The sequence below is a fragment of the Diplodia seriata genome (assembly GCF_021436955.1).
Source record: "Diplodia seriata strain FDS-637 chromosome Unknown scaffold_5, whole genome shotgun sequence".
Classification (NCBI taxonomy): Eukaryota; Fungi; Ascomycota; class Dothideomycetes; order Botryosphaeriales; family Botryosphaeriaceae; genus Diplodia; species Diplodia seriata.
In genome coordinates, this window is record NW_027117312.1 from 769,062 (window position 1) to 796,491 (window position 27,430).

Below are 27,430 nucleotides of genomic sequence, written 5' to 3' on the forward strand. Positions count from 1 at the left end.
TTGACATGCAGCAAGCTAGAGCGCAACCAATCTCCAAGCGCTTTCGACGATGAAGCTTTCTAGTATGTCCCCTTCAGAGTAGCTCCGTAAGAAACTGGACGTTCTGTCTGCATTCAGACTACACAATGCCTCCAATCTGATCGAAACTTCGATACTGTGTAACAAGAGGCTAAAAATGCTTGCAGGGCTGAAGGAGAAGACTAGGCATTCCGAGATGCGATATAGCTAACCAAAATCTGGGCGTTGCGGCTTTTCCCTTCGTTTGCCTACTTAAGACGCATCTCTTCACTGCTCAGCGCTGATGAACCATTGCTGCTGTGCGCCGTCTCCAAATATTCCCCATCAAATCCTCCTGACGTTCATCTCCGAACCTGATCATGACGCGGTTTGCTCCTGGGATCCCTGACAGTCCCTACCGTTTATCGCCCTGCGCTATACCCAAGTCCGCTGGGTCTAAAGAGAAGCGAATGTACAAGGGGCCCACCGCTTCACCGCCCGATCATCGGCAATGGAGAAAAAACGCTCGAGGCGCTCTGCCGTCTTACTTGCTGTCCCGCTCACTAGTCCTCCGAAGCGCGTTCCGCACCCGCAGAATGTGTGCGTGTCGAAACAAATAAGCCGCCTCTAACGGCACGCCTTAATGGTGGTGATGGAAGAGAGGCAATGGTCAACCGGAACTTCCAAAACCGGAAATGCCGAGGAGAGTCGGACGAATGCAACAGTCAACACCACGCGCGGCCCTCCCGCCTCCCTTGGACGAGAAAAGAAACGAGCCAGACCGCAAAGAGGCGTAGAAAGAAGTGCTTGTTCTCCATAATTGCCGACCACTTGGGCTCGTTGCGTTGAAACAGCACAAGGAATGATTGATCAATATCCACAGTCCCGCTGACGTGAAGGTACGTACTTGGAAAATTGATTTGCCTTCAACGGACACTGACTGTCTTGTGAAATGCCTACCTTACCCTGTCGCGTTTGCAATCTGCTGGTCAGCGACTTTTACTAATCGCCACTTGAATGGCAAGCTAGTGATGAGCCCGGGGAGGAAAGGCTGATCCGGTCCAGACGCCACCAGCATGAAATCGCTTACACTAGCATTTGCTGCTTACCGTGTCACCATAACCGTTGGTATAGGTCCTTCCAGCCACAAGGTTCCCCATGGGGTTCGAGTTCGGTATAGGCAACGGTCAGGGCTGACGCGAGTCTTGCGTGCAGTAGTACAGCTGGTTCAACCTCTAAACCTGAATTGGGACATCCCGGCCCCAGAATCGAACGCCAAAGGGCTCCCACTCCGAGTCGAGAACAGGCGGCGGTTGATCGGAACCGGGTGCTGCCGAGCCGCCCTATGCGGGCTTGCGTACTTGATTTCCTCGCTGCGGGTTGAATGGATCATTCAAGTCTCGATCGTCAAGGCTCACTTAGTAGCGTACAAGCCACCATTTAGAGTCGTCGGCAGACTTTCTGCACATGAATCTTAGCAGACTCCACAGCTGCTCCCATACTAGCAGCTCACCGATTCTCAATCGTCACGACGTCCAAAGAGGACCACGTTGTTTTCAATATAAGTGCTTAACTCTTGCATTGCAAAGAAGAGTGAGCTACCTCAATGTCTTGTAAATCAACAAGTCGGATATACTTTTACTTGCCAGAAGTAGCCAGTATCCTGACTCGCCTTATTTTTCATTCAACTTTCCCCCATTCCGTTGTGCCGCACCTGAAGCGAGCTGCTTACCATCCGCCACCAGCGCTGACGTTGACACCAGAGTCCCAGCCTCCTCCGCCGGCACTTGCAGCAGGGGCGCTGTCAAACCCACCACCGAATCCACCGCTACTCTCAGCGCCCCCACCAAAGCCGGAAGCACCACCAGTGTCGAATCCACCGCCACCAGCCTCGTTGGCCTTGGGGCACTTCCTGGGACCGTGACCCATCTCCTCGCAGATCGGGCACTTGACGCGCGACCAGTCTCTTGGCTTCGGGCACTCCTTTGAGAAATGACCAACCTCGTCGCAGTTACGGCAAGTGACGGTGGAAGGGTCACGCGGCTTGTCACACTCCCTGGAAACGTGACCCTCTTCACCGCAGTTGCGGCACTTCACCACACGCGGCTTCTCGCACTCCGAAGCCTTATGTCCCTCCTCGCCGCAGTTGCGGCATTCGAACTTCGGAGCGTTAGGACACTCGTTGGAGAAGTGGCCCACTACAATCGATTAGTGAGAGCCAAGGTCAAGAAGGACTATTCGGTGTGACTTACTCTCGTGGCACTTGCGGCACTCAACACCCTCAGCGGAACGAGGCTCGGGGCACTCGCGAGACGTGTGGCCGTGTTGCTTGCAGTTACGGCAGGCGAATGGATCAGGACGCTCCTGCTTGCAGTCCCGAGCACGGTGACCGAGCTCCTGGCAGACCATGCACTTGACCTCGGGACGGCCGATGGGCTCCTCCTGCTCCTCGCTGCAATTCTTACGAATATGGCCCAGTTCTGGGATAATCAAATCAGCAAATCTGGAGGGAATGGAAGTTGATTAGTAGACGTACCACCACAGTTCGCACACTTCGGAACCCTGCGGTCCTCGACAAAACCCGCATCCTCAAGACGTTTGATGTTGTCCTCGGGATCAGCAGGCCATCCTTCGACTGCATTCTTGCGCCTCGGCTTGTCGGAGAAGTAGAAGCCCAAGACATATTTGCAGTCAAGCTTGCCGTCGGGACTGACGATGGTCATGACGTCCGAGATCTCCTTCTCAAGGGCGATAAGGAAGACGTTCATTTTGTCATCGCGGAGGGTCTTCTCGAGTTGAGCCAGGTTGATGGGAATGGAGTTGGTCTTGAGAGCCTTCAGGTAGGTCTTGAAAGCAAGCCTGAAATCGTCGAGATCCCTGTCCTGGTCCGCATCGACCACCATGGCCCAAGCCTCCTCGTCGGTCTTGTCCGGGACGCCTTTGAAGAGATGACCCATCTCGCGGGGCTCAGTGCATTCCGAGACCCTGTGGCCCTCCTTTAGGCAGTTCTTGCACTGCCCACTGAAGGGGCGTTCGACCCTCGGGTTAGGACAGTCGGCCTTGTTGTGGCTGAGTTGGGCGTTAGCATTGTGAGGAATATCCGAAGGCTGTCAAGAGACTTACCCAACCTCTCCGCAATTGAAACACTCGCCCGTCATCTGCCTCGGCTCAGGGCATTCACGAGCGAAATGGCCCTCTTGACCGCAGCTGTGAGATGTCAGACACTGCCTTGCAGTCCAGGCAGATTCGAAAGCTTACTTGCGACAGGCACCACCACCGCCGCCTTCGTCACCGCCACCAAAGCCGTCTCCGGCACCGAAGGCATCGCCGCCAGAACCGAAGGCATCGCCGCCACCGCCGAAGGAAACGTCACCGTTGGTGGCGCCATTGGTAGCAGCACCACCGCTCCAGCCACCGGAGGCGACATTCTCACCACCGTTGGCCTGCCAGCCACCGCCAGCGTCTACAACCATCATATGTCAGCCTCAGCTTAGTTGTGGTGGAGAGATGGTCACTGTGACGTGCGGTTCTGAGACTCAATGGCAGATTTCTGATTTGGTGTTTTTACTTACCGTCGCCGCCGTTCCAAGACATTACAATGGTGCTGTCAGAGTCTCGTATCGTATGAAAGAAGCTGCGCTGCAGGTTTTCGTTAGCGAGATCAGATCGGATATGGGGTCTTTGTGTGTGATCAGGCGATGGAAGCGGGTAGGGAAAGGAAGGGAAGGTACGACAGGATCGGCAGCAGCTCGTGCACACTGAAGCCCTCGAAGCCGAGGCTGGCGGAACTGAAAGTGTTGGTGTGTGGCAGGCGCGTTGCAGTGAGGTCGCGACACGCGTGCGCGAAGACGTGTTGCGGAGTGATGGCTTACCCAGAGAATGTGGTGCGAAGACTTGTCGACGCTCGCCTTTTCCCTCACTGAATGTCGCAGTGGATGCGGATGCAGCCTTTCGAAGCGGCGAGGGAGGGTTGTTGGTGACGAAGTGTCGGAGGGCGGCCGTGGGTAACGATTATATGCGCAGGACCCTGGCGCAAAAGAGCGCCTCCCCGAAGGGCAGCCACGGCCAGTCGTGCCTACCCGCTTCGGAGGTCTATGACGTCGACAGGCCGCAGAGCTGTCTGTTCGTGTAAAAATTCAGCAGGCACATCTACGCTTGGTTTGCGAACCCGCCGCCTGACCTGGCGCGCTGCAGGACCCTGTTGCTTCGAAGAGCGCGCCTCAAAGTACCACAGAGCATTGCGAACAGCTGCTCCGCGCCTGGTGTAAAAGCCAGGACTCTGCGCCCCACAGAAGCGGTCCCAGATCAGGCGCGGAACAGGAGCGACCTACTAGAGCCGGCCCCGACTTGTAATCATCGGATTGCCCGAACGATTGCGCCGCTTCCTATGGAGCCATTGTAGTCACAGTTAATACCGAGACCCGGTTACTATGACTTTATTTTCTATCTCTGCGCCTGAGCACAACCGCGTTAGTCTACATTTCGCGATTAGTGGTTTGCGGGACCTTGTCATCTTTGGGAATGGAGGAATCGTTCGACACCGTCGTCAATGGACATGCAATAGCACCACGCGAGCCAGAGGAGCCGTCGATGTGCCAGATCGAGAATAGTTGGTTCTGTCAATTTACAGGCGTTAGATGAGATTATGTGACGGCTAGCAGCTGGAAGGCTTGATGTGGATAACAGTTCGGTAGTAAAGCTACGTATAGGGCGGATGTAGGATTTTGTTGATGGGCTTAAGGGAAAGGCTCAAAAATGAGACGTTCACATTGTATGCTTGCTGTCTCTAGCTCATCAAAATGACTGCCGCGCAGCAGAACTGGCTTCCTTCTTTCCTTCGGAGCAGGCCTGCAATTGGTGCTCTCACGAAAAAATCACCCTCAAGCCTTTGGAATCCAGTTTCGGGCTAGGGTTGAAGAAGTCGTGCTTCAGGTCCACATCGCTCCGATCCGTCTCAAACAACTCAAGGCCAAAGCGTCCACCAAAGACCGCTGCCAGCGTCAAAGGGATCTCAGCCCTCGCCAGATTCATGCCTAGACACGCTCTACTTCCCTTGTTGAAGGTTACTAGATACTTTTCCAGCCGCTGTGCGCCCGGCTGCAGCCAACGCTCCGGACGGAATACTTTCGGTTCAGGGAAGAGCTTTTCGTTCTCATGAACTAGAATGGAGGTCATACCAACTGGTGTTCCAGCAGGGATGAGCCAATCATTGTATTCAAGAGGTGAATCGGGAGAAACTCGTGTAAGGCGCGCAGTGATACCGTAGGATATGCGGTAACCCTCATTGATGACCGCTTTCAGGTATGGCAGTTGCTCCAGCTGACGGAGAGATGGGAGTGTAGACCGATTGGCCATGAGAGGCTGAAGTTCTTCTTGAAGCTTTTGTAGGACTTGAGGATTTGCTATAATGTGATAAGATGTCACCGAGAGGTAATGAGCCGTAGTAACCGAGCCGGCACCGACGATGGTCTGCCCCTCATCAATGAGGCGTTGTAGCTGCTTCTCGGAATCGGGAAGATTGCTCCGGAGGAGTTCGTGGAAGATGGTCGGCTGCTTCGTGCTCGTTTTGCTTTCGGCGCTTCGGCCTTCCATGATTGGTAGGAGCTGCTCTTCTATTCCCTATGATAACGAATAAGTACGCACACCAACAACTTGCTGCTGAGATGATGATGGGCGGAGGGTACCTTTTGGAATTCGATTAGTGCAGCAGTGTTGGGTTCCAACTTCACAGCCAGCCAATCGGGAAGCTTTCGCAGCAGATGCAAGATGAACGGGAACTGCTTATTGAGGAGGGAAAATTCGGATGTGGTCATCAACGACCTGGTATATTCTGGCGAGAAGTTCGGCTTGAGAAGCATTCCCGAGCTCTTCGCAAAGCTGTAGTCGGTGATTATATCCGCTGTCAACGCCGAGAATGCATTGTCAAGTACAACCGGCTGTTTCGAGGTTTTGAAGTCCTCAAAACGGTCGCACAACAGGGAGACAGCATTGCGGATCATTGGCTCCAGATTGTATACCGATTGCTTAGAGAAGAACGCATTCAGCGGTGCCCGCCGAGCGCGGTGGTGTTCATGTGACACGGTAGCAATCATGCTCGTATCGTTGCCAAACATGGCTGCTGACCACGGCAACTTCTCGACTCTTCTGCCGGATCCGCCATAGAGCTCGTCGTAGAAATCTGGATCGTCGACGTGGAGCTCGTACGGATTGATACGGACAATCGGACCTATCCATCGTTAGCACTATTTTCTTAGATGGAGAGCGGGGAACGAGGGGTCAGCAAGGGTTTGAGGAGAAAGATGGGTTGAACCGGGATGGACTTTTCGTGGATGGGACAACTCGGATGACGGTAAAGAGTCGGAAGAGCTTCAAGCCGGAGGAGAGCAGCCCGGGATAGGTTCCATACCGTATCTCTTGTGTAGGTCCCGGATGTGAAATGTAAATTGGCCACGGAGTATTACGTCGAAGTAGAATTCGTACCAAAGTGTGAGTGCTGCAAGTTTCGGACCAGGGAATGGAGCCAATGGACTGAGATAAAGGCGGTATATTGCCCCGGTGATGAGGTAGAGGGACAACAGTCCGACTCCGGCTCCCAAAAGTTGGACAAATGTCGGCTCCTGCGCAAGTACGGCCATTTCTCACGTCCGGGTTTGGGGAATAGCGGGGCGTCGATGAAACGGGACAACACGGAGAAGCAGGAGAGGGGCTGCTTGGTCAATAAGTAGCTTGCCTCCATGTCAGCATTCACGGCCTATCTGGCTACAGCATGAAAGCTGCATATTCCAGGCTACCAATGGCAGCGCTCGTATTCTAAGTTTAAGGTGAAGCAAGCGGGTGCGGAGAGGCGGGGCGGGGCTGTGGGACAGAGGACGATCCGGGATCCCTGTTCAACCCACCTTAGTGCCTCCCTCCGACCTCAACCCACGGTACTCCGTAAAGCCAGATTGGCAACACCACCGGCCCCGTTGGCCGGGTCGTATGGTTACCTCATTGAACAGAACGTAGAGGGTAGAGTGCCATGCAGCGATGCATGGAGCACACGCCTACTCCACTCAAGGTCAGACTAGGCAACTCTTGGGTCACCGCTAAGGCTTATTGCAGCACTATGCCTCGTTCTTTGGAGGAGTAAGACATGCGCCAGGGCCGTGGAATAATTGGTTAAGGACAAGCAAGTGCTGAGCTGTGGCTCACGTCAGACGAAGGTACAGATCCCGGAGTACAAGGAAATAGACTGGCTACATGAGGGGCAACCTTTTGTTACGACATCTTGGGGCTCCTTCAACTTCCCGTGTCTGTTTGGTGAAGCTGTTGCAATAGCATTGAAACCGACGCCGTAACCGAGCAGACGGACGCGTGGCCAACGCTTGAAAGTGTATACAATCCCAATCCGGCAGTCCCTGCATTTGGCCCCGATTGGTGCAGGCACACAGGTCTCGGCGGTCTGTCTCCAAGGGTGCGTCGTCTGGCTGCGGCGGTTGCGTCTCGCATGTTGGTAGCTGCGTTGCGGGGGAGTGGTCGCAGATGATGAAGGCACGGAGAGTTGTTTCGCGTTCAGTGCGCACGTGGGCCTGTTCCATGCAGGGCCGATGGGCTCCTTCGGGCTCGGGGCCCTAGCGGGCTGCTCCATCGCCGAAAAGCTCCAAGGCGCCGAAAGCGGTGCAGAAAATTCTCAGCGACGCTGACGGCGGCAAGAACGGCCAGCGACTCGCGAGCTGCCGACGAGATAAGAGGTCGGTCTGTGGTGCTGGCCAGCGGCCTCGTCCACCGTCCGCCGCCTCCGCCGCCGCAGCTGCGCCTCCGCCTGGCATGGCTCTCCGCGGCGGGTTTTCTGGGCCCGCTGGTGGGAGAGGGTTTCGCATCGGGGATCCAAGCTCCGGCTTAGCGGTCCGGGAGTTGGTAGAATTTCGAAAACACATAGAAATTGACTCATCTGGAACCCTCAGTTGAGGCGCGAGAGTACCTCCTTCAGTCGTTCAACACGCGCTGTCCTTTGCGAAGCCTAAAAATCCCGCCATCGGGAAGCCAGTCGTCATGCCGGTCACCAAACTCCCCTTCCGCCGAGTGTTGCATGTGCGGCCCCCGCCGAACTTTTTCGCTCTTTCACGCCCGCGCTCCACCTTCAAATCTCTGGCGCTGAGCACACCACCGCCGTCGCTCGTCGCCGCCTCCCGCTCCTTCCACTCCAGCCCACTCACCATGGTCGCGGCAAAGATTGACGGCAATGCCATTGCCAAGAGCATTCGCGAGCGCCTGCACGACGAGATCCGCCAGACGCAGAGCAGCAACCCCCGCTACCGCCCTGCCCTGCGCATCATCCAGGGTACGTCCCGCCTGCCCCGCACCCCACCCCTCCAAGGAAACTGCTTGCTAACAGCTGCAAACAGTCGGCGACCGCTCTGACTCTAGTAAGTAGCTGCCGCGCCAGCCCTCGAGAGCTCCAATTGACTAGGGCAGGCACATATGTGCGCATGAAGCTGAAGGCCGCCGAAGAGGTACGACCACCACGCCGCCAATTCCTCAGACGCTGACCTCTCCATAGTCCGGCATCGACTGCAAGCTCGAGAAGTTCCCCGAGGACATCACCGAGGCCGAGCTCCTGCACAAGATCACCCAATTCAACAATGACTCCGCTATCCATGGCATCCTTGTCCAGCTGCCCGTGCCCAAGCACATCTCCGAATACAACGTCACCTCTGCCGTCGCTGACGAGAAGGATGTGGACGGGTTTGGCGTCGCAAACATCGGCGAGCTCGCCAAGCGCGGCGGTCGCCCTCTCTTCACGCCCTGCACCCCCAAGGGCGTCATGGTACTGCTCGAGAGCACCGGCGTGGACATCAAGGGCAAGAATGCCGTCGTTATCGGCCGGAGCGACATTGTCGGCAGCCCCGTGAGCTATCTGCTGAAAAACGCCGATGCTACCGTCACTGTCTGCCACTCCAAGACCAAGGATCTCGGCGAGATTGTCAAGACCGCCGACATTATTGTCGCTGCCATTGGCAAGGCCGGCTTCGTCAAGGGCGAGTGGGTCAAGCCTGGCGCCGTTGTCATTGATGTTGGTACCAACTACATCCCCGATGCGTCCAAGAAGTCTGGCCAGAGGCTGGTGGGCGATGTCGATTTCGATGCCGCCGCCGAGGTTGCCTCCCACATTACCCCGGTCCCCGGTGGTGTTGGTCCTATGACGGTTGCTATGCTGCTCCAGAACGTTGTTGATTCTGCAAACCACTACTTCGAGGAGCAGAAGGCTCGCCATGTCACCCCTCTGCCGCTCAAGCTGCAGCAGCCTGTTCCCTCGGACATTGCCATTTCCCGCGCGCAGCAGCCTAAGCTGATCAACAAGGTCGCCGAGGAAATCGGCATTGCGAAACACGAACTTGAGCCCTACGGCGCGTACAAGGCCAAGGTCGACTTGACGCTTCTGAAGCGTCTTGAGCACCGCCGCGATGGCCGCTACGTCGTTGTCACGGGTATCACTCCCACTCCTCTTGGTGAGGGCAAATCCACTACCACAATGGGTTTGACTCAGGCTCTGGCCGCCCACCTCGGCCGTGTGTCCTTCGCCAACGTCCGTCAGCCCAGCCAGGGCCCAACCTTCGGTATCAAGGGTGGCGCGGCCGGTGGCGGCTACAGCCAAGTCATTCCTATGGATGAGTTCAACATGCATCTTACTGGTGATATCCATGCCATCACTGCCGCCAACAACTTGCTTGCCGCAGCCATTGAGACCAGGATGTTTCACGAGAACACCCAGAAGGACGGTCCTCTCTACAGGCGTCTGGTGCCCACCAAGAAGGGAAAGAGGGAGTTTGCACCCGTCATGTTCCGTCGTCTGAAGAAGCTTGGAATCAACAAGACCAACCCCGATGAGCTTACTGAAGAGGAGGTTCGCCGCTTTGCCAGGCTCGACATCGACCCTGAGACCATCACATGGAGGCGTGTGCTCGATGTGAACGACAGACACCTACGTGGTGTTACTGTTGGCACTGCGGGCACTGAGAAGGGCCAGACCCGCGAGACTGGCTTCGATATCTCTGTTGCCAGTGAGTGTATGGCTGTGCTTGCTCTCAGCAACGACCTTGCCGACATGCGTGAGCGTCTGGGTCGCATGGTTGTCGCCAGCTCTCGCAGCGGTGAGCCCGTCACTGCCGATGACATTGGCGCTGGTGGTGCCCTTACTGCTTTGATGAAGGACGCCATCAAGCCCAACCTTATGCAAACGCTTGAGGGTAGCCCTGTGTTCGTCCACGCCGGTCCGTTTGCCAACATCTCCATCGGTGCTTCGTCCGTCCTGGCCGATAAGCTTGCGCTTAAGCTTGCTGGTACCGAGCCGGACGAGGACCACAACAGCAAGACTGGCTTTGTTGTTACCGAGGCCGGTTTCGACTTCACCATGGGCGGTGAGCGTTTCTTCAACATCAAATGTCGCTCCTCCGGCCTTGTCCCTGATGCTGTTGTCATCGTCGCTACCGTCCGTGCCCTCAAGGTCCACGGCGGCGGACCCGAGATCACTCCTGGCGCTCAGCTGCCGGAGGTCTACCGCACCGAGAACGTCGAGGTTCTGCGCAAGGGCTGTGTGAACCTCAAGAAGCATATCCAGAACGCCAAGCAGTTTGGTGTCCCCGTTGTTGTTGCCATCAACCAGTTTGAGACCGACACGGATGCCGAAATCGCCGTCATCAGGGAGGAGGCTTTGGCCGCTGGCGCCGAGGATGCCATCCAGTCGAACCACTGGGCTGAGGGAGGTAAGGGTGCGATCGAGCTGGCCAAGGGTGTCATCGCCGCCAGCGAGAAGCCCAAGGACTTCAAGCTGCTGTATGATCTCGAGGGGTCGGTTCAGGAGCGCATCGAGCGCATCGGTAAGATCATGTACGGCGCTGAGAAGGTCGAGTTCAGTGAGCTTGCCCAGAAGAAGGTCGACACGTACGTCAAGCAGGGCTTGGGCAACCTGCCCATCTGCGTTGCCAAGACGCAGTACAGTCTGTCCCATGACCCAGCCCTCAAGGGTGCGCCGGAAGGCTTCACCGTCCCCATCCGTGACGTCCGCATGGCCGCTGGTGCCGGATACCTGTAAGTTCCAACCGAGCCCAAACCCCTGAAAGGTAACGGTGACTAATGGGCCCCGCAGGTACGCGCTTGCCGCCGACATCCAGACCATTCCCGGCCTTCCCACCGCTCCGGGCTACCTGAACGTCGATGTCGACTCGGAGACCGGCGAGATTGAGGGGCTGTTCTAAGCCTGTTTTGAGTGGTTAGCCTGTCGGCTTGCGCTTCGTCACTGTATCCGGGTCGATGTCCGCCCTCTTAACAGGGCGTGACTTGGCTCGTCTCGAGATTCGTTTGTATAATTTTTCATGTAACGCCTTCAACGTCGGTCATCGGTAAAGGGGTCCAGGGCTCCGGATCAGAAAAAGTGCTTCCTCAACAAGCATCAGGTGTCTGGAGTTCCAAAAAAGATAACAAGATAAAACGGGGTTTGTCCCTTCATTGGCAGGGAGGAGGAGGAGGATCCAATGCCGCGCGGCTATGACGCTGCTAGATACCCCCCGTGGGCTTGTCGGTCGCTTCACCAGCGACGCTCACAGATAGCAACAACGCAATTACTCACACACGAAGGCCCGGAGCTCCGGGTCTATCTCCAGCGCCAGCACGTCACGCCCCTTTACCTCATGGCAGTCCATGCTCTCGCGTGGGTTGGCAGGAGCCTGCGAATCACAAACAAGGCACTAATCGTGACCAAAGGAATCGCGTGTGACGGAGGTGGCCTTTCCATTAGGCGTCTCGTCGGTACTGCTGTGGTGCGGCCAGTGGTTAGCGCCACCCTGATGCAGGCGTGCCAGCATTGGCTGGATTGAGGTCCAGGCATGTTGGAGCTCGTACAGGACGGCGGGCTGGCGTTCTGAGAATCGAAATGATGGCCACTGCCGGCTACCGCCAGGCTGTCCTCGTGACGGCGGGCGATTTGCACCATGTTGTGTGCTGGAGGTGGCCGCGGGTGTGGCGTATGCTTGGTCGCGGAAGAGTTGATGTCCCAAACGGGCACATGCGGCAACTGCTCAGCCCTGCGGTGGTGCGGCAGAGGCGGCGATCCGGGCTTTGGGCTGCGAGTATCGGAGGCCGTTTAGCATTCGAATTCCGTCATGCAAGCTGAGGGCCGACGGAAGCCGACACTAGACCCCGCAAATGAGCCCACAATTGTTCAGGAACCCATGACGCCCGGTCCGTGCCGCGGCGCAAAATTTTGTTAGCTCACCACCGCATGCTTCGCTCGGTGCGCCAGGCCAGTTGCTGTTACGCAAAAGTTGAGCGCTTTGGACGACCACAGGAAGCCCAAGGTCAGGAGAGAAGAGTGGTGCTTGCCTTGCTGCGTGCGGGGGATTCTCCAGGACCCTATCTGGAGCCCCAGATCGATGTGGGGGTGCACTGTCAATCCGATGGCGTCCACCGTCCAGGAGGGTACCGTCCCGGCGCGGCCTGGGGGAGGCGACGACCATGGTCGGTCCGTATCTTTGCTCTGACTGATCCATCCCCAAAGCGACAAAGGTCCTAGCGGTGCTTGTTACGTTTCCCATCTATAAGACCTTTCTTTTCTACTTGGCCTCTCGCCGTCGTCGTCGAGTCCAATTCTTCACGGCCACCACTCAACCAATTTTCACTCCGGTCTTTCTCGCCGTCTCAACAGCGACGCTTCGCCAACCATGTCTTCCCCGCCGGCCGATGCGGGAGCCCTTCCCGTCAAGGGCTCGTCGGAATCGCTGTCCAAATACGCCATCGACGAGAAGGAGGGCGGCGATGTCATCCGGATCCCCCAGACAGCCCAGGCAGCCTACAAGGGCATTTTCTCGCCGCGCCGCATGCAGGTCATTGCCCTCGGCGGCTCCATTGGCAGCGGACTGTTTATTACCACCGGCCGTGGTCTCTCTACTGGTGGCCCTGCCGGCTTCGTTTTCGGCTATGGTTTCGTCGCAATCCTGGTTTGGTGTGTGCTACAGCTGCTCACGGAAATGACCATCGCCTTTCCCGTATCCGGCAATCTGTTCGAGTACGCGGACCGTTGGTGTGACCCGGCCCTGGCCTTCGCCGCTGGCTTTGCCGAGTGGCTGGGATGGACGGCCGTGTGCGCGGCTGAGGCCACCATGTTTACGGTGCTGATCAACTACTGGGCCGAGGGCCGCGTGCACGACGCTGTGTGGTGTAAGTTCCATTTGCGCCGTCTAATTTTGTAAGCGGCTTCTTACGTCTCCTCCAGTGACCATCTTCCTTGTCGTCGTTTTCGGTCTGTTCTTCCTGCCTAGCAAGGCGTTTGCTTGGTTTGAGTACATCACATCTCTGGTCAAGGTCTGCGCCTTCTTGACCATTTTCTGGTCCTCGGTCGCCATCATGGCCGGTGGCGGTCCTAAGGGCAAGGTCCACACCGGAGAGACGTGGAGGGATTATGTCAAGTTTAAGAATGGCTTTGCGGTAAGACTTGACAATGCCGACTTTCGGTAAGAATAATCCGCTGACGATACTGCTTTAGGGTATTGGGCAATGCATGATGCTGGCATGCTGGGCCTATGGTGACCAAGTCTTCATCGGCATCATGGGTGGCGAGGCATTCTTTCCCCGCCTTGCCATGGGTCGCGCTTGCAAGATGGTTACTGGCCGTATGTTCGTCATTTACATGACGTCCATCATGTGGATCTCGCTCCTCGTCCCGTCTGATGACGACCGTCTATACGGTTCTTCGGGTGCTGCGGCCTCTCCCTTTATCATCTCCATGCAGGACGCTGGTATCACCGGGCTCCCCCACTTCCTTAACGGCGTCATTGTCGTCGGTGTGACTGCCATTGCTTGCGAGAGTATCTACATCGCGTCGCGTACCCTGCGGTCGCTGGCCGCGCAGGGTCTGATTCCGAAATTCATGGCTACCGTTGACGCCAGAGGCCGTCCTCGTGGAGCTCTTGCCATGACTAGTATCGTCGCTGTCACTCTGACCTACATCAACTTGAGCAGTAAGTACCAGCTCCGTGATAAAAAAGGAAGTCAAGAATCATGGGTCACTGACTGAACGAAACCTCAACAGGCGGCGGTGTCACTATCTTTACCTGGTTTACATCCATCACGTCCTCGTCCTTCTTCTCCGTCTGGATCATTCTCTGCATCGTCTCCTGGCGCTTCCGCTCCGCCCTCAAGGCCCAGAACGACCCGCTCTTCGACCAGGTCTACTCCTGGAGCGCCACCTTCTATTACTTCACGCTCACCTGGCTGGCTCTCGGCTGTGCGCTGCTCACCGCCGCCTGTATCTACGTTGGCCTCTACCCCGTCGACGGCGGTGGCCTCTCGGTCGAATCGTTCTTCCAATACGTGCTCGGCCTGATTCTCATCCTCACCAGCTACGTGGGCTACAAGGTCATCTTCCGCACCAAGATCCGCGATCTCAAGACGGTCGACTTGCAGTCCGACCGCCGGCCGCTGTCTGAGGACGACATCCTGGAGCTGGACGCGTATTACAAGCAAGGCATGTACAGGCGTTTTGCGAGCTACTTCACCCTTTGGTAGACAGGCATTTCATCAGGATTTGGTTTTTCGCGGGTTTGGAGAATAGCAGCCAGCAGTGCTGAAAAATCGCCACTGGCTTTCGGGCAGCACTTTCAAAGAACATGGGAATGGTCTTCGGTTTCTGGTCCTTTTTTTTTTTTTTTTTTTTGTCTTTGGTTCATTTTTTTTGCGAGTTCCGGGGTTCGAAGGGGCGTGACACGGCATCATGATAGAATGATGGAAATACCTTCGCGATGGAGATTACGGGCGCCTTCATTTTTGCATAGAGACGCAAAAGCTTAACGCCATGGAAACATACAAGATTTGACATCACGGTACTCTCTCTGCAATCGTGCATGTCATGCAATGCCATTTTCTCGCGGAATCTGTCTTCCGATGTTGCTACCAATCTTGTGGCGCCGATGAGTGGCAATATATTGCTTGTTTCCTTCTTTCATCTGTCCAATGTCGTCCGAGACCTGCTCTCGGGTAAAAGTGAAGCCCCTTGAGGGCTGACGCTCGCGCCTGCAGATCACACGCGCCCGCATACCCGTAAAGAGAGACCTACATCCGCTGAATCCAACTGTAGTTCTTCACACAGGTACGAAAGACTTCATTTCCACTGATTCATTCTTGCAATGCGGGACCAGTCTCCGGGCAGCGTGTTTACAGTAGTTCGCGGCGTGTGACGATTCACCGCTTAGGTTTCAGTGGCAGTCGTATATGTCTGCACTCCCAGGATTGTGGCGTCATGCCGAGCTGGTTTTGAATACGGTCAAACTGATTGGCTCTTGTGACCCCCGCTGCACCTTAGTCGCTGTCGCTGTCGCTATCGCTGGAGTCGCTGCTGTCGTCCTTCGTGCTTTTCCCGCGACCCTTAGACTCCTCCCGCTCTGAGTCCGGATCATCGCTGTCGCTCGCACTGCTCGAATCATCAGAAACAGAGTCAGAGTCAGAGTCAGAATCAGAGTCGTCGGAGCTAGGCTCTTCCGAGCTGCTAGACACAGCCGAGCTCTCGTCGCTGGAGCTGTCGTCCTCGCTGCTGCTGCTGTCGATATCCATCGTGCGCGACTTGCGAGGGCGAGAACGCTTCTTGTTGCTGTCTTCCGGAGCCTCGACCTCCTTCTGCGGCTGGATAGTTTCGCTGGGCATCGCAGGCGGCTCATCCACATGCCCGAGGGCCTTGACCACCTTCTCCGCCCGGCGACGCTTGGCGGTCAACTCAGCGGCGGCCTTGCGGTTGGCGGGATCCTCCATCGACACGTCGGAGGTTTCCTTCAGGACCAACTCGGAATGTTCCTTGAGGCGATAGCGCGCCGCGGCGCCGTTGAGGCCGGAAATATACGCCTCAACAGCGGGGTCATAGGACGCGGGAACGCGGAAAAGATTGAAAAGATTCTTGAGAAGCTCGACCTGGTGCTTCTTGTTGAACTTCCAGCTTGAGCGGTCCGAATGGTACTGCTGTAGATAGGTGACATAGGGAGGGAGATGCTCTTTCTGCTGCGCGGCTTCTGCGGCCTTCGCGGCGTTGCGCTGCTCCTTCTTCGCCTTCTTCAGGTCTTTTTTGGACGGCTCAGGCCTTAGTTCGCTGGCGGCCGCAGCGTCGCCCTCGTCGACGGCGGATTCGGTGCTCGGGACAATACTGTCTTCGGTAGAGGAACCGTCTTGAGACTTAACCCAAGCCTTAAACAGCTGCTGGCCGCTGTCGCCGTCGGACTTCTTAGTGTCGGGAGTGAAGCTCACGGACTTCTTGCGCTGAAGGGTCTTGACCGGCGTGGAAAGAGCAGGGGTTCTGTCTTCGCTGTCCGACACAGCTGAGTCTGGAGCGGTCCTGTCGGGCAGGGCGGCCCTGCTCTTAGATTTCTTTTCGCGCTTCTTTTCTTTCTTTTCCTTCTTGGAGGGCTCGTCGGAAGGTGGAGTGGACTCCTCAGCTGGCTCGGCCCTCCTCTTCTTGGACTTCTTTGAGGGGGTTCCGCTTGACCGGTCTTTTGATTCGCTCTTGCCACCGGCATCGTCCTCACGGGCTCTCTTTTTGGAAGCGGAGGGGGAGGCAGCAGCTGGACTTTCGTCACTTGCGTACTTTAGCTTGAGGCCCAGCTTTTTCCAGGCGGGCACGCGCGAGGAGTCCGGAGTGGCGGCCATAGTCTCTTGACACGCGGCTTGGAGCGGCCTGTAGAGAGGGTCGGAGGGTCGGAGGAGGCGATGGATTGAGTTTGCTCAGCTGTGGTGGTCCTGCTGGGAGATGTCGAAAAATTCCCACGGGCGCGCTGATTGGCCGGGGGCCTGGGCGGCGATCGCTGGCGGCGCTGGGCGGGCCCGAGCTTGGGCGGCTCTCGCAGGCTCCGACAGCAACGCGTTGACATAGCTCGACAGCTCCATCAACAACCGCCCCTCCACACCCGCCATCTCAGCCCGCATTTCCTCCCGAACTGCTTCTAGACCACCCATCACCGCAGCTGAGTCGAACACCCGCTTCACATAAAGCCCGCCATGTCTGGTGCGTCGTGGCCTCACCCTCCATCCGCCGCTGTGAGAGCTCCCCAAGCTGACCCACCGCCGTCCAACAGGAAGCGCAGGCTACGACCGACACATCACCATCTTCTCCGACCAAGGTCGTCTGTACCAAGTCGGTACGCTATCCTCCCTTCTTCCCGCCTGTTCCAAGGAGCGGCCACATGCAAAGACACACCAGCTGATGGAACCGGTGTGACATCACAGAATATGCATTCAAGGCCATCACCGCGGCGAACATCACGTCGATTGGAGTGAGGGGCAAGGACTGCGCCGTCGTCCTGACCCAGAAGAAGGTCCCCGTATGTAATCGCCCGAAGCCCTCCCCGACCTGCTCGCCCTCCCCGCTGACCACATCACCTGCAGGACAAGCTCATCGAGCCCTCGTCCGTCTCGTACGTCTTCAAGCTCTCGCCGTCGGTCGGCTGCGTCATGACGGGCTCCATCGCCGATGCCCGTGCATCGGTCCAACGCGCGCAGGGCGAGGCGTCCGAGTTCCGCTATAAGTACGGCTACGAGATGCCTTGCGACGTGCTCGCCAAGCGGATAGCAAACATCAGCCAAGTCTACACTCAGCGGGTAAGTTCCGTCCTTTGTAGGCAACGGGGAGCTGGAGCATCGGTCAAGACGCGCGTGTGTGGCGACTCCTTCCGTCCGTGGACGGCTGGATATAGCTCCACTCGCGGCTGAAGCTGTGCTCGAGCTTTTCATGCGTGGCAACATTTGCAATGGGTTTGCGCAACAGCGTGAGCGGTGAAAGAAAAAAAAATGTGGAGGTAGAGCTGATGTGTGGCGGTGCATAGGCTTACATGCGGCCGCTCGGCGTCGCTATGACGCTCGTCTCGCTGGACTCGGAGTACGGCCCTCAGCTGTACAAGTGCGACCCAGCAGGCTACTACGTGGGATACAAGGCGACCGCATCCGGCCCGAAGACGCAGGAGGCGCTGAACTTCCTCGAGAAGAAGCTGAAGAACCGCGACAGCGCCGAGGGCGACTGGAAGGAGGTGGTGGAGCTGGGCATCTCGACGCTCAGCCAGGTGCTCAGCGTCGACTTCAAGAAGGGCGAGCTGGAGATCGGAATCGTGGGCGGGCCCCGGGCTGACGGGCAGCCGGGAACGGACGCCGAGTTCCGCGTGCTCAACGAGGACGAGATCGATGAGCGGTTACAGGCGATCGCGGACAAGGACTGAGCCTGAGCGAGACAGGGCGGGGGGCGCAGAGCGGTGCCGAGAGCGCCTCGTGGGCTGTGGCAGGGGTTGCATCGTCGGGAATCTGGTGCGACGGGGAGCGCGCATCATCCGTGCAGGGTGCAGGGCGGTTCAGCCGCGACGGGGGCCTTGTACGTATCGGTAGCTCTCTTGCGGCCAAGCAGCACGTTTTCAGCTCGTAGCGTCCCCTTTCGCTCAGCACATACCGTATTGGAGCAGCTCGCAGAACACAGCCGCCGCGTGGCGGGCCTCCGCACGCGCGCAGCGGTGCCCGGCTGATGGGCGCGCGGAAGCGAGCGCTGCTGCTAATTTTGCACGCGCCAGCCAATCCACATTGCGAGCAGCTCTCCAGCGATAACGTGAGCACTCGCAACGCGCGACGTCTCGGTGGCATTAGCTGCCTTGGGCCGTGGCGGCTGGGCGTGGCGCTCGCGAAGCTGACTTCGATCCACTGCCCACTGACTCTCCGCGCCCGTGACTGCGCATCACTTTCAGCTTCACCTCTTTTCGTGCCGTGAAGATTCCCATCCTTCGTCATGGCCGCCGCCGATCCAGTGCCCCCCTCCCCTGCGTTGCTGAACCAGCCCAGCTGGCTTCCGAGCCGCGCTGAGAACCACAGGGCTCCACTGCCGTGCCATCTCGGCACGCGCACAGGCAGCGGGAGGAGCCATGAGCCGGACCCTTCTTGCAAACCATAGGCGTCCGCCGTTAGCTGGCTCTTCTCTGCTCCGCCGGCGCTGTCAACTCCAGTAGTGCCATGGACTGTTATAACCACCGCGGTGGCCGTCCGCTTGGGCCCAAACTTCAGGTTAGTCTTTTGTTGATCCCCAGACCACTACTTCTTTCCTTCTGCCCTCGCTTCCTTTTCCGTGTAATTGTAATTGTTTTGCACCATGGCCGACGGACGTGAGTCTCCCTGCCTGCCCGGTCCCGAAACACAAGCACTCGCTGAAGCATATCCCTCGCAGTCAACGATGCCCGAGCCATCCGCATTGCCGAGATCATGACCGACTTCCGGAACCTGCAGCACTACATAGCGCAGATTCGGGTGTCGCCGTCGCCGGAAGAATTCTACCTCCAGGGCTACACGCTCGTCCGCGAGTGCCATGCCGAGGCGCAGGCAATCCTCAATGCGCCCTTCAACGCAAACACCTCGCCAGGAGAAGACGTGGAGCAGCAGAAGGCCCTCCTCAAAGCGTACGGGCCCATTTCTCTCCCCCGTGACGTCACCCTGACACTGCTGTCATCCAGGGTCCTCCTCGATTCCAGCATACGGCGCTTCCGCTGCCAGAGAGTCTACCTCCGCGCCACGGCAGCCATGCGCTGGATCAACTCGCGCAGTGCCATCCTACGGGAGGAGGGCGCAAGCTCTTCGGCGCTCCAGAAGGTTGACGCCTCCCTGCAATCTGTGAGCATCCGGCACTACTTGACGGCGGAGCAGCAGTGGATTCAGGGCTGGACTAACGGCGAGCTGCAGGAGCTTGCGAGCATCACGGACGAATACGTCGAATTCAGTCTCCGATCGGAGGATGTTCAGCAGGGGAAATGGCTCCACGAGGACCCCGGGCTCGCGATCATCCAGCAGTACCTGTTCTAGAGGGCGGGCGGCCAGCGAGCTTCCACGGATACGCTTCCACGCCAAATCCTGCACGCAGGGTCGAGGCCGGAAGCTTCGTTTGTTTCACGACGCGAGACGATCGACATGACGTTGGCGACTGCAAAGCATTTCCCCATAGCATAGTTCCATTCCCTTAGACCATTCCCGCCGATTGAACGTCCTGGAGACCCTCTCAACGTTTTCACTCTCAGCACAATACCCCTGTCGTATCCTTAGCGTTCCAGCGATTCCCTCGTTGCCAAGGCGGTGGACTGTGGATCGGCCACATGCCAAAAGCTCTGTTTCTCTAGTATAGCTATCTAGCATTTGTAGTGTAATTAGTGATTGCCTCGTATCTTCTGTTCCCTTCTCCAGCTTGGCACACGGTTAACCATGTCACTATCTAGGTATCGGCTGCTGGGCGCAGGCCGAGCCAATTGCCGAGTAGTGTCAGCGCAAGTCTGGCGGAGCACCGAAGTCCAAGGAAACTCTGACGCATATCACAAGCCCTATCATCGGACCGTTTGGATGCGGATGAGTGATCGGCGGTATGTCCGTACCTTCGCGGCATCACCGGCGACGAGAGAAAGAAAAAAACGCCCTGAAGCCACGGCGTCGGATTCTAGACTGAGTTGCGTTGGCCTTTTCAGCGCCACGGCGCTCATGACTCTACGAGTTGCGTGACTGCGGACGCCTGCGTTCAACGGTGAAGTCGGCGTGCCCGGGGGCTTATGCACCCCACATCACTTGCTGCGGTGACGCCGGAGCGGGTTGACGTGCTGCTGCAGACGGGTTCCCTTGCAGCCCGCAGCCAACATCCCTCGCTTTCCTGTCAATGGACGATGCGGCGAGTAGTGCGTTCAGTAGACAACCCGCAAGTAGCTAACGTCGCCCTTGGGCCGCCGGCGCCCACCTAGAACATTCGGCCCACGTGTCCCCGCTCGCCGGTGACAGCCTTTTGACTTTGGTAGCGCTAGCCGGAGGACTTTTAGCCAACTTTTTCTTGTCCTGCCCCCCTTCTTGTCTCTCCCTCTTCCATCGCTTTTCTCCCCCGCGCCGCTCCAACCCGAGCGTCGACCAGCTGCTGCATGAGCCACCGCCCCTTCCGCTAGCTGCTGGCCGGCCGTCTGAAGTTGCACATGTAGTATCGTGGACTGTGCCTGATGGTACAACCGTGGTGAGCCACTGTCCTTGGCAGATGCTAGAGCAAACGGTCCCGGCGCGTCCCAGAGCGCTTCCCGTTTTCTCCTGCATTACTATCGAGGCCGACTGGACCTTCCAACAGAGGAAAAGCACAAGACAGTAGAGCGCCGGGTGTAGCTGTCGGCATATGCTTGTATTTTTATGGTATACGGCGGTAGAGGCGCGGTGGCATCACCAGCCTTGCAAGTATGATCTCATGCACGGGAGATCAGCAGTAGTTAGTATAAGCAAACCCTTGTTTGCTCAGTCCCCCCGCCGGCACCGACGTCCTTCTTTTTTCGCCCGCCACCACTGCATCTCCCGTCCCTGGATGCCGGGTTGCCCTGCAGATGCTGCGCGGGCACTGCTTTTACCTGGTGCCTTTTTTTTTTCTTCTTCGCAAAAAGCGCCGAGAAAAACCACGCACAGCCGCATGCGGGGCTTGGTCCCACACCGCCCATCCGCACGTAGCGGCTTTATTCCCGTCACTTCGTTCTCCCGGCCGACAGTCCCCGAGCCGGGGTAGCCGCGCAAAGATGGAAGGAGAGACTCCGGCTGGTTAAGGCGGAAAAGATAAAAAGGCTTCGCGGGGCGATCAGCCGATGAGGATGGACAAGGACATAGACGAATGTATCGTTGTTGATATTGGGACAATCTTCACATCCGTCCAATACGATCTCCTGCGCAATTCCTGCGCGCCATCATAGGGCTGTGGGGGCCGCGGTTGATCAATGAAGCTGAGGGCACGGTGCCTGTCAGCCGCGCAGAGATCGACGCGGGAATGTGCAATAAGAGGGTGTACTATAGAGCTGGATCTACACGCCTAAAGCGTATACGGCGGTCGGGAAGCGAGGCGAGGCGACTACTGACTTTTTATTGACGAGGCTTTCGGCGACCCGGTCGGTCAATAATGACAGTCGCTCGGCCGACGGGCCTACTGCTGCGTCGGCGAGTCAAGAAGACACAAAAGAAAGGGACAGAGAAGAGCGCTCTTCTAACCGAAGCGCGAAGCGTACGAGACTGGGTACGAGACTGACCGACGGGCAGAGGCCGTCCGTGCGGCCACATGGCCAAGCGAGATGATCCCGCTCGCTCGGATAATCCGAAGATCACTGTCCCTTGCTCCAGCGCGAGGGGTGACGAAAATAAAATCCGACCAATCGACGCCAGCCCCAGCCGCTGCATGTTTCTTATCTCCGTGAGGAACGCCCCGTGAACCTTCGGAAGTATTGATGTCTCTTCCATCGGCAAAGAACCTCCCGGTGCTCTGTGCAGCCCTGCCGAAAGCAGCGCCGGTATATTTAGCACACCTGAAGGCTCATTGGCCTTCGCAAGTTCGGCCCCCAAAGAAAAGAAACAAAACCTGAATGCGCAGGAAAGGAGGCGACTATCTCGAACCGATCCCGGCGCTGACCAGGGGATAGTGGGTTCCTGCTTTTCGCTGGGGCGCGGTTTATCATCATCATACGATGACCGTGGGCGCTAAAGTAATCGCCTTTTGCACACCTCCCATCTCTACCAACCAGCTTCGCCTATGATTGTCAGCTTCGCTTTCGTTCTTTCTTTTACCCCATCCCCTTCCTGGCCAGTGCTGGCCATCCCTCGCCTTTACCACAAAGTGAAACTAAACGTTCAGCTTAACCGGGATATAGGTAGCTTCCTTTCTTTTTTGTTCCCTCCCCCCAGCCACGCGACGTGCCGGGACGCTAACGCAGTTGTCGAGCACCGGGGGTTGAGATCCAATGGGCCGCAGTCTCCTGCATATTTCCCCCTCTCTTCATATCAGCCTTGCCCCTGCCGCCTCAGGTCCACGCCAAGGATGACCGGATATCGATTGCAAAACGACACGAGGTCTAAATTAAAGTGAGGACGAGAACGCGTGAAGAGTGTGGTTGGACGTGCTGTGCTCGATGGAAGACAGGGCTGCCCTGGACGCGTCATCATCCGCTTCGCGGGGGTCATAGCCATCCCCATCCTTCGGAACCTTGCGGTAGGGTCGGCGCTAAGCGGTAGACGTGACGGCTTGTTGCTAGCGTAGCCGCTGCACGCGGGACGGCAAACCAGGTGAGGGGTGGAAGGATGCACATTTAGGGGCGCGGAAACCTGAGGCTGGGGGACGGGGCGCTACTGCGGAAGAGGTCCGAGGCGGGTGACGGGGTCCAGAACAGATCAGCACGTTGTTTCTGACGTCTCTCGATTCTCGCACCGCGCTTCGCATACGTCACCCCACGATGTTCATCTCGTCCATACCCCAAGTCTAGACTCTGGCATTGTCGTTCTCGCAGGCTCTAGTCAACGACTGTGAACCATTGTCAGCCCACTCCTCCACATCTCACGGCATGTCCCGCCCATCAACTCTAAGCGAGCATGTCCGAATTTGTCTTCCCCTCTGGGTTAGCACGGCGGAAGCAAGTCCTGATATTATCTTCTTGCGATTGACTAAGACTGTGAGTACCCGGTAAATAGAGCTCCCGTTTGGTATCGCACTCGTCATTATTGCGCCTTACCTCAACACCAAATTTCAGAGATGCAACTCAACCCTTCTTGTCATCCTCCTTGAAGCTGCCCTCGGCTGACTTCGCTCCCGAGATTTTGGCCTCCTTCTCCCCACCCTCACGCCCGTCTCTCCTTCGCGAGCTGGCCCCACGCTTCCTCCGGGAAGGTTGATACACTTCGTTGAAATTCATGACCATGGCCAGCCAGCGCATGTCCGCATCAGGCTGATGTGTCAGGTCGCCGAGTAGTATATTCACGCGTGCCTTGAAGTCTCTGCTGAGCATGCCCAGCCTGTTGCGTAGACCTTCGAGGACGTCGTCCTCAGACCCCGCGTTGCCCGATAATAACGGTGGCGGGAAAGGAGAGTTGTCGTCGTCTTTGCGCATCGACGAAGGTCGTAGATTCGCTGGCGTTGCCGAGAATGTGGGCGAAGCATTTTCCGAGTCCCTTTCGCTGAGACCCCATTTCCCAGCAGCTGTGCGTGTCTCGATTTTGGCGGCGCGCTCCTGGCGGCGTGCGAATTCGGCCGTCGAGAATGAGTACAGCCCGTCGACAGCACCCTTGTAAGCGAGCATGATCTTGAGGAGCTCGTGCAACTGGCCAGTGAAGTCCATGCGTTCCGACCCGAGAAGACCTTTGCGAGTGATGTTGGTGAGGTATCGCGCGTGTGCATGAATCAAGTCATCCAGCGTACTCTCGGGTTTCCGCATGCTGGCTTGCAGCTCGTTCCACGAAGATTCGATGACCTCGAACAGAATGTAGTACTGTAGCTGGTTGATGAAGTGGATCATTTCAGCCACTGCGCAACGAGCTATCTTCCAGTCTTTGCCGACTTTGTCCTCAACCGCCCCGAGAAACTGCCGCGCTGCAGTCATGCACCGCCGCCATGTACTGCCGAGAGCGAACTCGACACGCTTCACGCGCCACAAAAAGTTGAAAACCTTGAGGTACTGTTTGCTGCCATACGGCGTGACAATGACATCGACCGGCGCATCGATCTTGTACTCCAATGTAAAGACGTCCCACCCGATCTCCCCGTGACTGAGCTCCAGCATACGGGAGTCCAGTCGGCGGAGGACCTCGGGTGAGTCATACTGGGCGTTGGAATTCCGTACAGCATGCTCAAGCTGGGCGGTCAAAGTGTGGCGGTACTGTGTATTGGCAGGCTGATCCAGGTTTGAAGAGAGCGACTCCATTAGTACTGCAATGAAGTCACCGGCTCCTAGGAGAATGTATTTCTTCAGCGCCTGTAGATGCTCGAACAGCTTAAACTTGTCAGCCATTAGGTGTATGAGACGGGCCATGGTCGTCTTGTAGGCCTCCCCAATATTCCTCTCCAGCGCAGCCGTATCGCCGTAACGGAGCTCCCTAGAGGAATCCTTGGAGTAGCTTTCTACCCAAGCTGCGTCACCACAGCCGTATCGAATAAAGTTTAGCGTTTTGCCGATAAGGAAGACCTTGCTTGCAAATTCCGAGGAGACAATCGACGGAATCATCTTTTCGTTCAGCTTGTACTTGTCTTCCCAGACACTTGTTGCGCCGCCCTTGCCGGCATTCTCATCATTAGGATCCTCGTGCTGTTCAGAGACGAAGAATTCGAGGAAAGGATCTGACAGTTCTCCGTCGTAAATCCATTGTCGTAGCATATCGTAGAAAGGTCGTGTCACATGGGCTAGGAGCCGCTCGGCGAAGGCAACCACAAATGGGTCACCGTGGGAAAGAGAAAAGGAATGGATCAAGGAAATGAGCTCGCCGCCTTTCTTGCCTGCCATCGTGTCAGCTCAGCTGTCTTGTAAGAGATACAGGATGTGTCTGACCGGTCGACTCTTCCACAATCAAGCTCATGAGCCTCAGGCCCATGGTAGCTTCTCTTGTCCAGATGACGCATCTTTTAAGAGTCACGCCGGCCTTCCCAATGCCCCGCCTTGGTTGCGAGTCATCCAGCATTGCCAGTGCCCGCCGTATTTGGCCTTCAAGCGTAGCGACGAGACCAAGGTATGCTCGAAGTTCGATTGCCAAGGCTGAGCGCAGGCTTTGCGTAACTAAACCGCCATCAGAGGACTCGACGAACTGCGAAAGCTTACGATATAAAAGCGATGGTTCCGCGAGGGTATGGAGAAGGCTGACTAAAGGGGCGGGAAGGGTCGTGGGGAACTTGAGAATGGAGGGGTCGGCAAACACAAGGTTGGCCGAGGAGAGGCCTTGCAGGGTGAAGGGCAGATCGCGCAAGAGAGCTGGCTCTGACGGTTCGTATGAAGTGAGAGAGGTGTGTTTCTTGAGCACTGGAGTTTCTGGCACAGGCTCGTCGTCTCGTCTCGCCTCCCGCATCTTTCTATCCGCCGTCTTTGGCCTATCGGCGGTCTTGGGTCTATCCTGGAGCGCTGCCCTGGCAGCTTCGAGATCCTCCACGGGCGGAAGTCGTGAGAGGCCTGCATTGGCAAACGCTTCGTTGAATGTTGGATTGTCCGCGTACTGGGCCTCTCCGTAATCTCTTGCGAACCGAGACGGCGACGTAGGATCAGGATTGGCCAGCGGCTGGAAATTGGCAGCATGTTCGGGAGAGCGGGGCGGGGAGCGAACGCCAGGCGGCAGGATGGGAAGGTCGGAGTCGGAGAGCTGGAAGAGGAAGTAAAGCATTGCCCATTTTTGGTTCAGGACGGGCTGCGTGAGCAGTCTCGAATAGAGATTGGCGAAGCGTAAAGCCTTCTCGGGAGAGCTGTTCTCGCGCACCACTGGAGTTGTGTAAGCGTGGGAAACGGGCATGGCGGTGGCGGGTACAGCCTACATTTCTTCTTGATGAGATCGTTGGCATGATTGACGTCGGAGGCGACGCCTGGTTCTCCGGCGCTGCAAGGCAATTAGCTTTGCTCGGTCGGAGGGCGATGACGCTTGCCTGTCCAGAGCGTCGAGTGAGTAGTTGAAAGCGTCGTCGAAACGCTGGTCGGCCGTGTCTTCATCTTCGTCGGGATACTGGGGCAGCAGGTGCTCCAGGAGCTTCGACAGCGCGTGCTCGACGCGTTCTTCGGTGGATTGCGGCATTGGTGGAGGGTGCGCTCATCGCTGCGCGGGACTGCGACTGGGGTGGACGCGTTGGGTTGCGGCGGAGACGCGATGTTTGCGCCCGCCTGTCGCCGGTCTTTCCCCATCCGACCGCGGCCCTGTGCCACCCCGGATGCTCTCCGCTCAACACATCACCTCGCGTTTCTTGACCCCGTCATCCACCCCGCACCGCTACTTCGGCGTATCTTTGCAGAAGATCCGTGGCAATGAGGCCATGCGCGAATCTACCGGCCGCTGCTTGAATATGGCGCATCCTCCCGATTGAAATCGTGGGAGCAGCCGCTGTAAGTTCAAAATGGAACATACATGGTCTGCAGACTTCCTGGTGCTGAAAGGCTCGTTGTTTCAGACCCCATGGCTCTATTTGTAGGCCGCATGTCGTGCCTGAAACAACCCAACACACCCGGGCCTACTATACTTCAGGCCGAAACAACAGTGCACTTTGCTCCAGAGTCCCAGGTGCATCAATCTTCATCTCAGCTAACATGAGGTAGAATTCCACATCACAGTCACGCCTAGTGAGCGACTTGCTCTTCAAGGAATTGGTGTCTATCCGGACCTGTTCATGAAACATTTCCATCTAGGCCTCTCAAGCAGCCAGCCCAGGCCATAATTCACAATGGGGTTTCGCACGGTTGACTCGGTCCAGAAGGCGCAGGTGGCATGGAGGAGGTCGGGGTCGGGGGGTGGAGCGGCACTTGTGAGCAATTTCCCTCACAGCGAAGCGACGCTAAGCTCCAACGCCTGCCGCCCCACTAGCCATGACGGGGAATGGCGGCCGGCTTAGCCAGCGCGATAAGCCAGCTGCATGAAACAAGTGGAAGCGGCGATAGAGCCCGGACGAGCCATGAAGCTATGATGC

The 27,430-nt window shown here is 57.2% G+C and overlaps 8 protein-coding genes across 8 annotated transcripts; 4 read left to right on the plus strand and 4 right to left on the minus strand.

Moving 5' to 3' along the window:
* Positions 1–1,725: 1,725 nt before the first annotated feature.
* Positions 1,726–3,470, minus strand: SLS55_005233 (uncharacterized protein; the record flags this gene model as incomplete). Its single annotated transcript, XM_066776683.1, has 5 exons — positions 1,726–2,195; positions 2,250–2,477; positions 2,534–3,066; positions 3,121–3,204; positions 3,256–3,470. 5 exons carry the CDS (start codon positions 3,468–3,470, stop codon positions 1,726–1,728), a joined length of 1,530 nt encoding a protein of 509 aa, XP_066632525.1.
* A 1,002-nt stretch (positions 3,471–4,472) lies between these two features.
* On the minus strand, positions 4,473–6,632 carry SLS55_005234 (uncharacterized protein; the record flags this gene model as incomplete). Its single annotated transcript, XM_066776684.1, has 4 exons — positions 4,473–4,613; positions 4,876–5,616; positions 5,682–6,223; positions 6,404–6,632. 4 exons carry the CDS (start codon positions 6,630–6,632, stop codon positions 4,473–4,475), a joined length of 1,653 nt encoding a protein of 550 aa, XP_066632526.1.
* Positions 6,633–8,193: 1,561 nt separating this feature from the next.
* Positions 8,194–11,231, plus strand: ADE3 (tetrahydrofolate synthase; the record flags this gene model as incomplete). The annotated part of the gene is made up of 5 exons (XM_066776685.1): positions 8,194–8,317; positions 8,382–8,402; positions 8,452–8,489; positions 8,537–11,064; positions 11,123–11,231. The coding sequence occupies 5 exons, from the start codon at positions 8,194–8,196 to the stop codon at positions 11,229–11,231; spliced, it is 2,820 nt and encodes a 939-aa protein (XP_066632527.1).
* A 1,461-nt stretch (positions 11,232–12,692) lies between these two features.
* Positions 12,693–14,535, plus strand: SLS55_005236 (uncharacterized protein; the record flags this gene model as incomplete). Its single annotated transcript, XM_066776686.1, has 4 exons — positions 12,693–13,188; positions 13,244–13,455; positions 13,514–13,988; positions 14,060–14,535. The coding sequence occupies 4 exons, from the start codon at positions 12,693–12,695 to the stop codon at positions 14,533–14,535; spliced, it is 1,659 nt and encodes a 552-aa protein (XP_066632528.1).
* A 789-nt stretch (positions 14,536–15,324) lies between these two features.
* On the minus strand, positions 15,325–16,656 carry SLS55_005237 (uncharacterized protein; the record flags this gene model as incomplete). Its single annotated transcript, XM_066776687.1, has 1 exon — positions 15,325–16,656. The coding sequence occupies one exon, from the start codon at positions 16,654–16,656 to the stop codon at positions 15,325–15,327; it is 1,332 nt and encodes a 443-aa protein (XP_066632529.1).
* Positions 16,657–17,004: 348 nt separating this feature from the next.
* On the plus strand, positions 17,005–18,215 carry SCL1 (Proteasome subunit YC7alpha/Y8 (protease yscE subunit 7); the record flags this gene model as incomplete). Its single annotated transcript, XM_066776688.1, has 5 exons — positions 17,005–17,011; positions 17,082–17,144; positions 17,233–17,327; positions 17,392–17,604; positions 17,829–18,215. The coding sequence occupies 5 exons, from the start codon at positions 17,005–17,007 to the stop codon at positions 18,213–18,215; spliced, it is 765 nt and encodes a 254-aa protein (XP_066632530.1).
* Positions 18,216–19,126: 911 nt separating this feature from the next.
* SLS55_005239 (uncharacterized protein) lies at positions 19,127–19,830 on the plus strand (the record flags this gene model as incomplete). Its single annotated transcript, XM_066776689.1, has 2 exons — positions 19,127–19,139; positions 19,202–19,830. 2 exons carry the CDS (start codon positions 19,127–19,129, stop codon positions 19,828–19,830), a joined length of 642 nt encoding a protein of 213 aa, XP_066632531.1.
* Positions 19,831–23,546: 3,716 nt separating this feature from the next.
* Positions 23,547–26,547, minus strand: SPC98 (Microtubule-nucleating Tub4p (gamma-tubulin) complex component; the record flags this gene model as incomplete). The annotated part of the gene is made up of 4 exons (XM_066776690.1): positions 23,547–25,273; positions 25,326–26,240; positions 26,294–26,355; positions 26,396–26,547. 4 exons carry the CDS (start codon positions 26,545–26,547, stop codon positions 23,547–23,549), a joined length of 2,856 nt encoding a protein of 951 aa, XP_066632532.1.
* Positions 26,548–27,430: the final 883 nt, after the last annotated feature.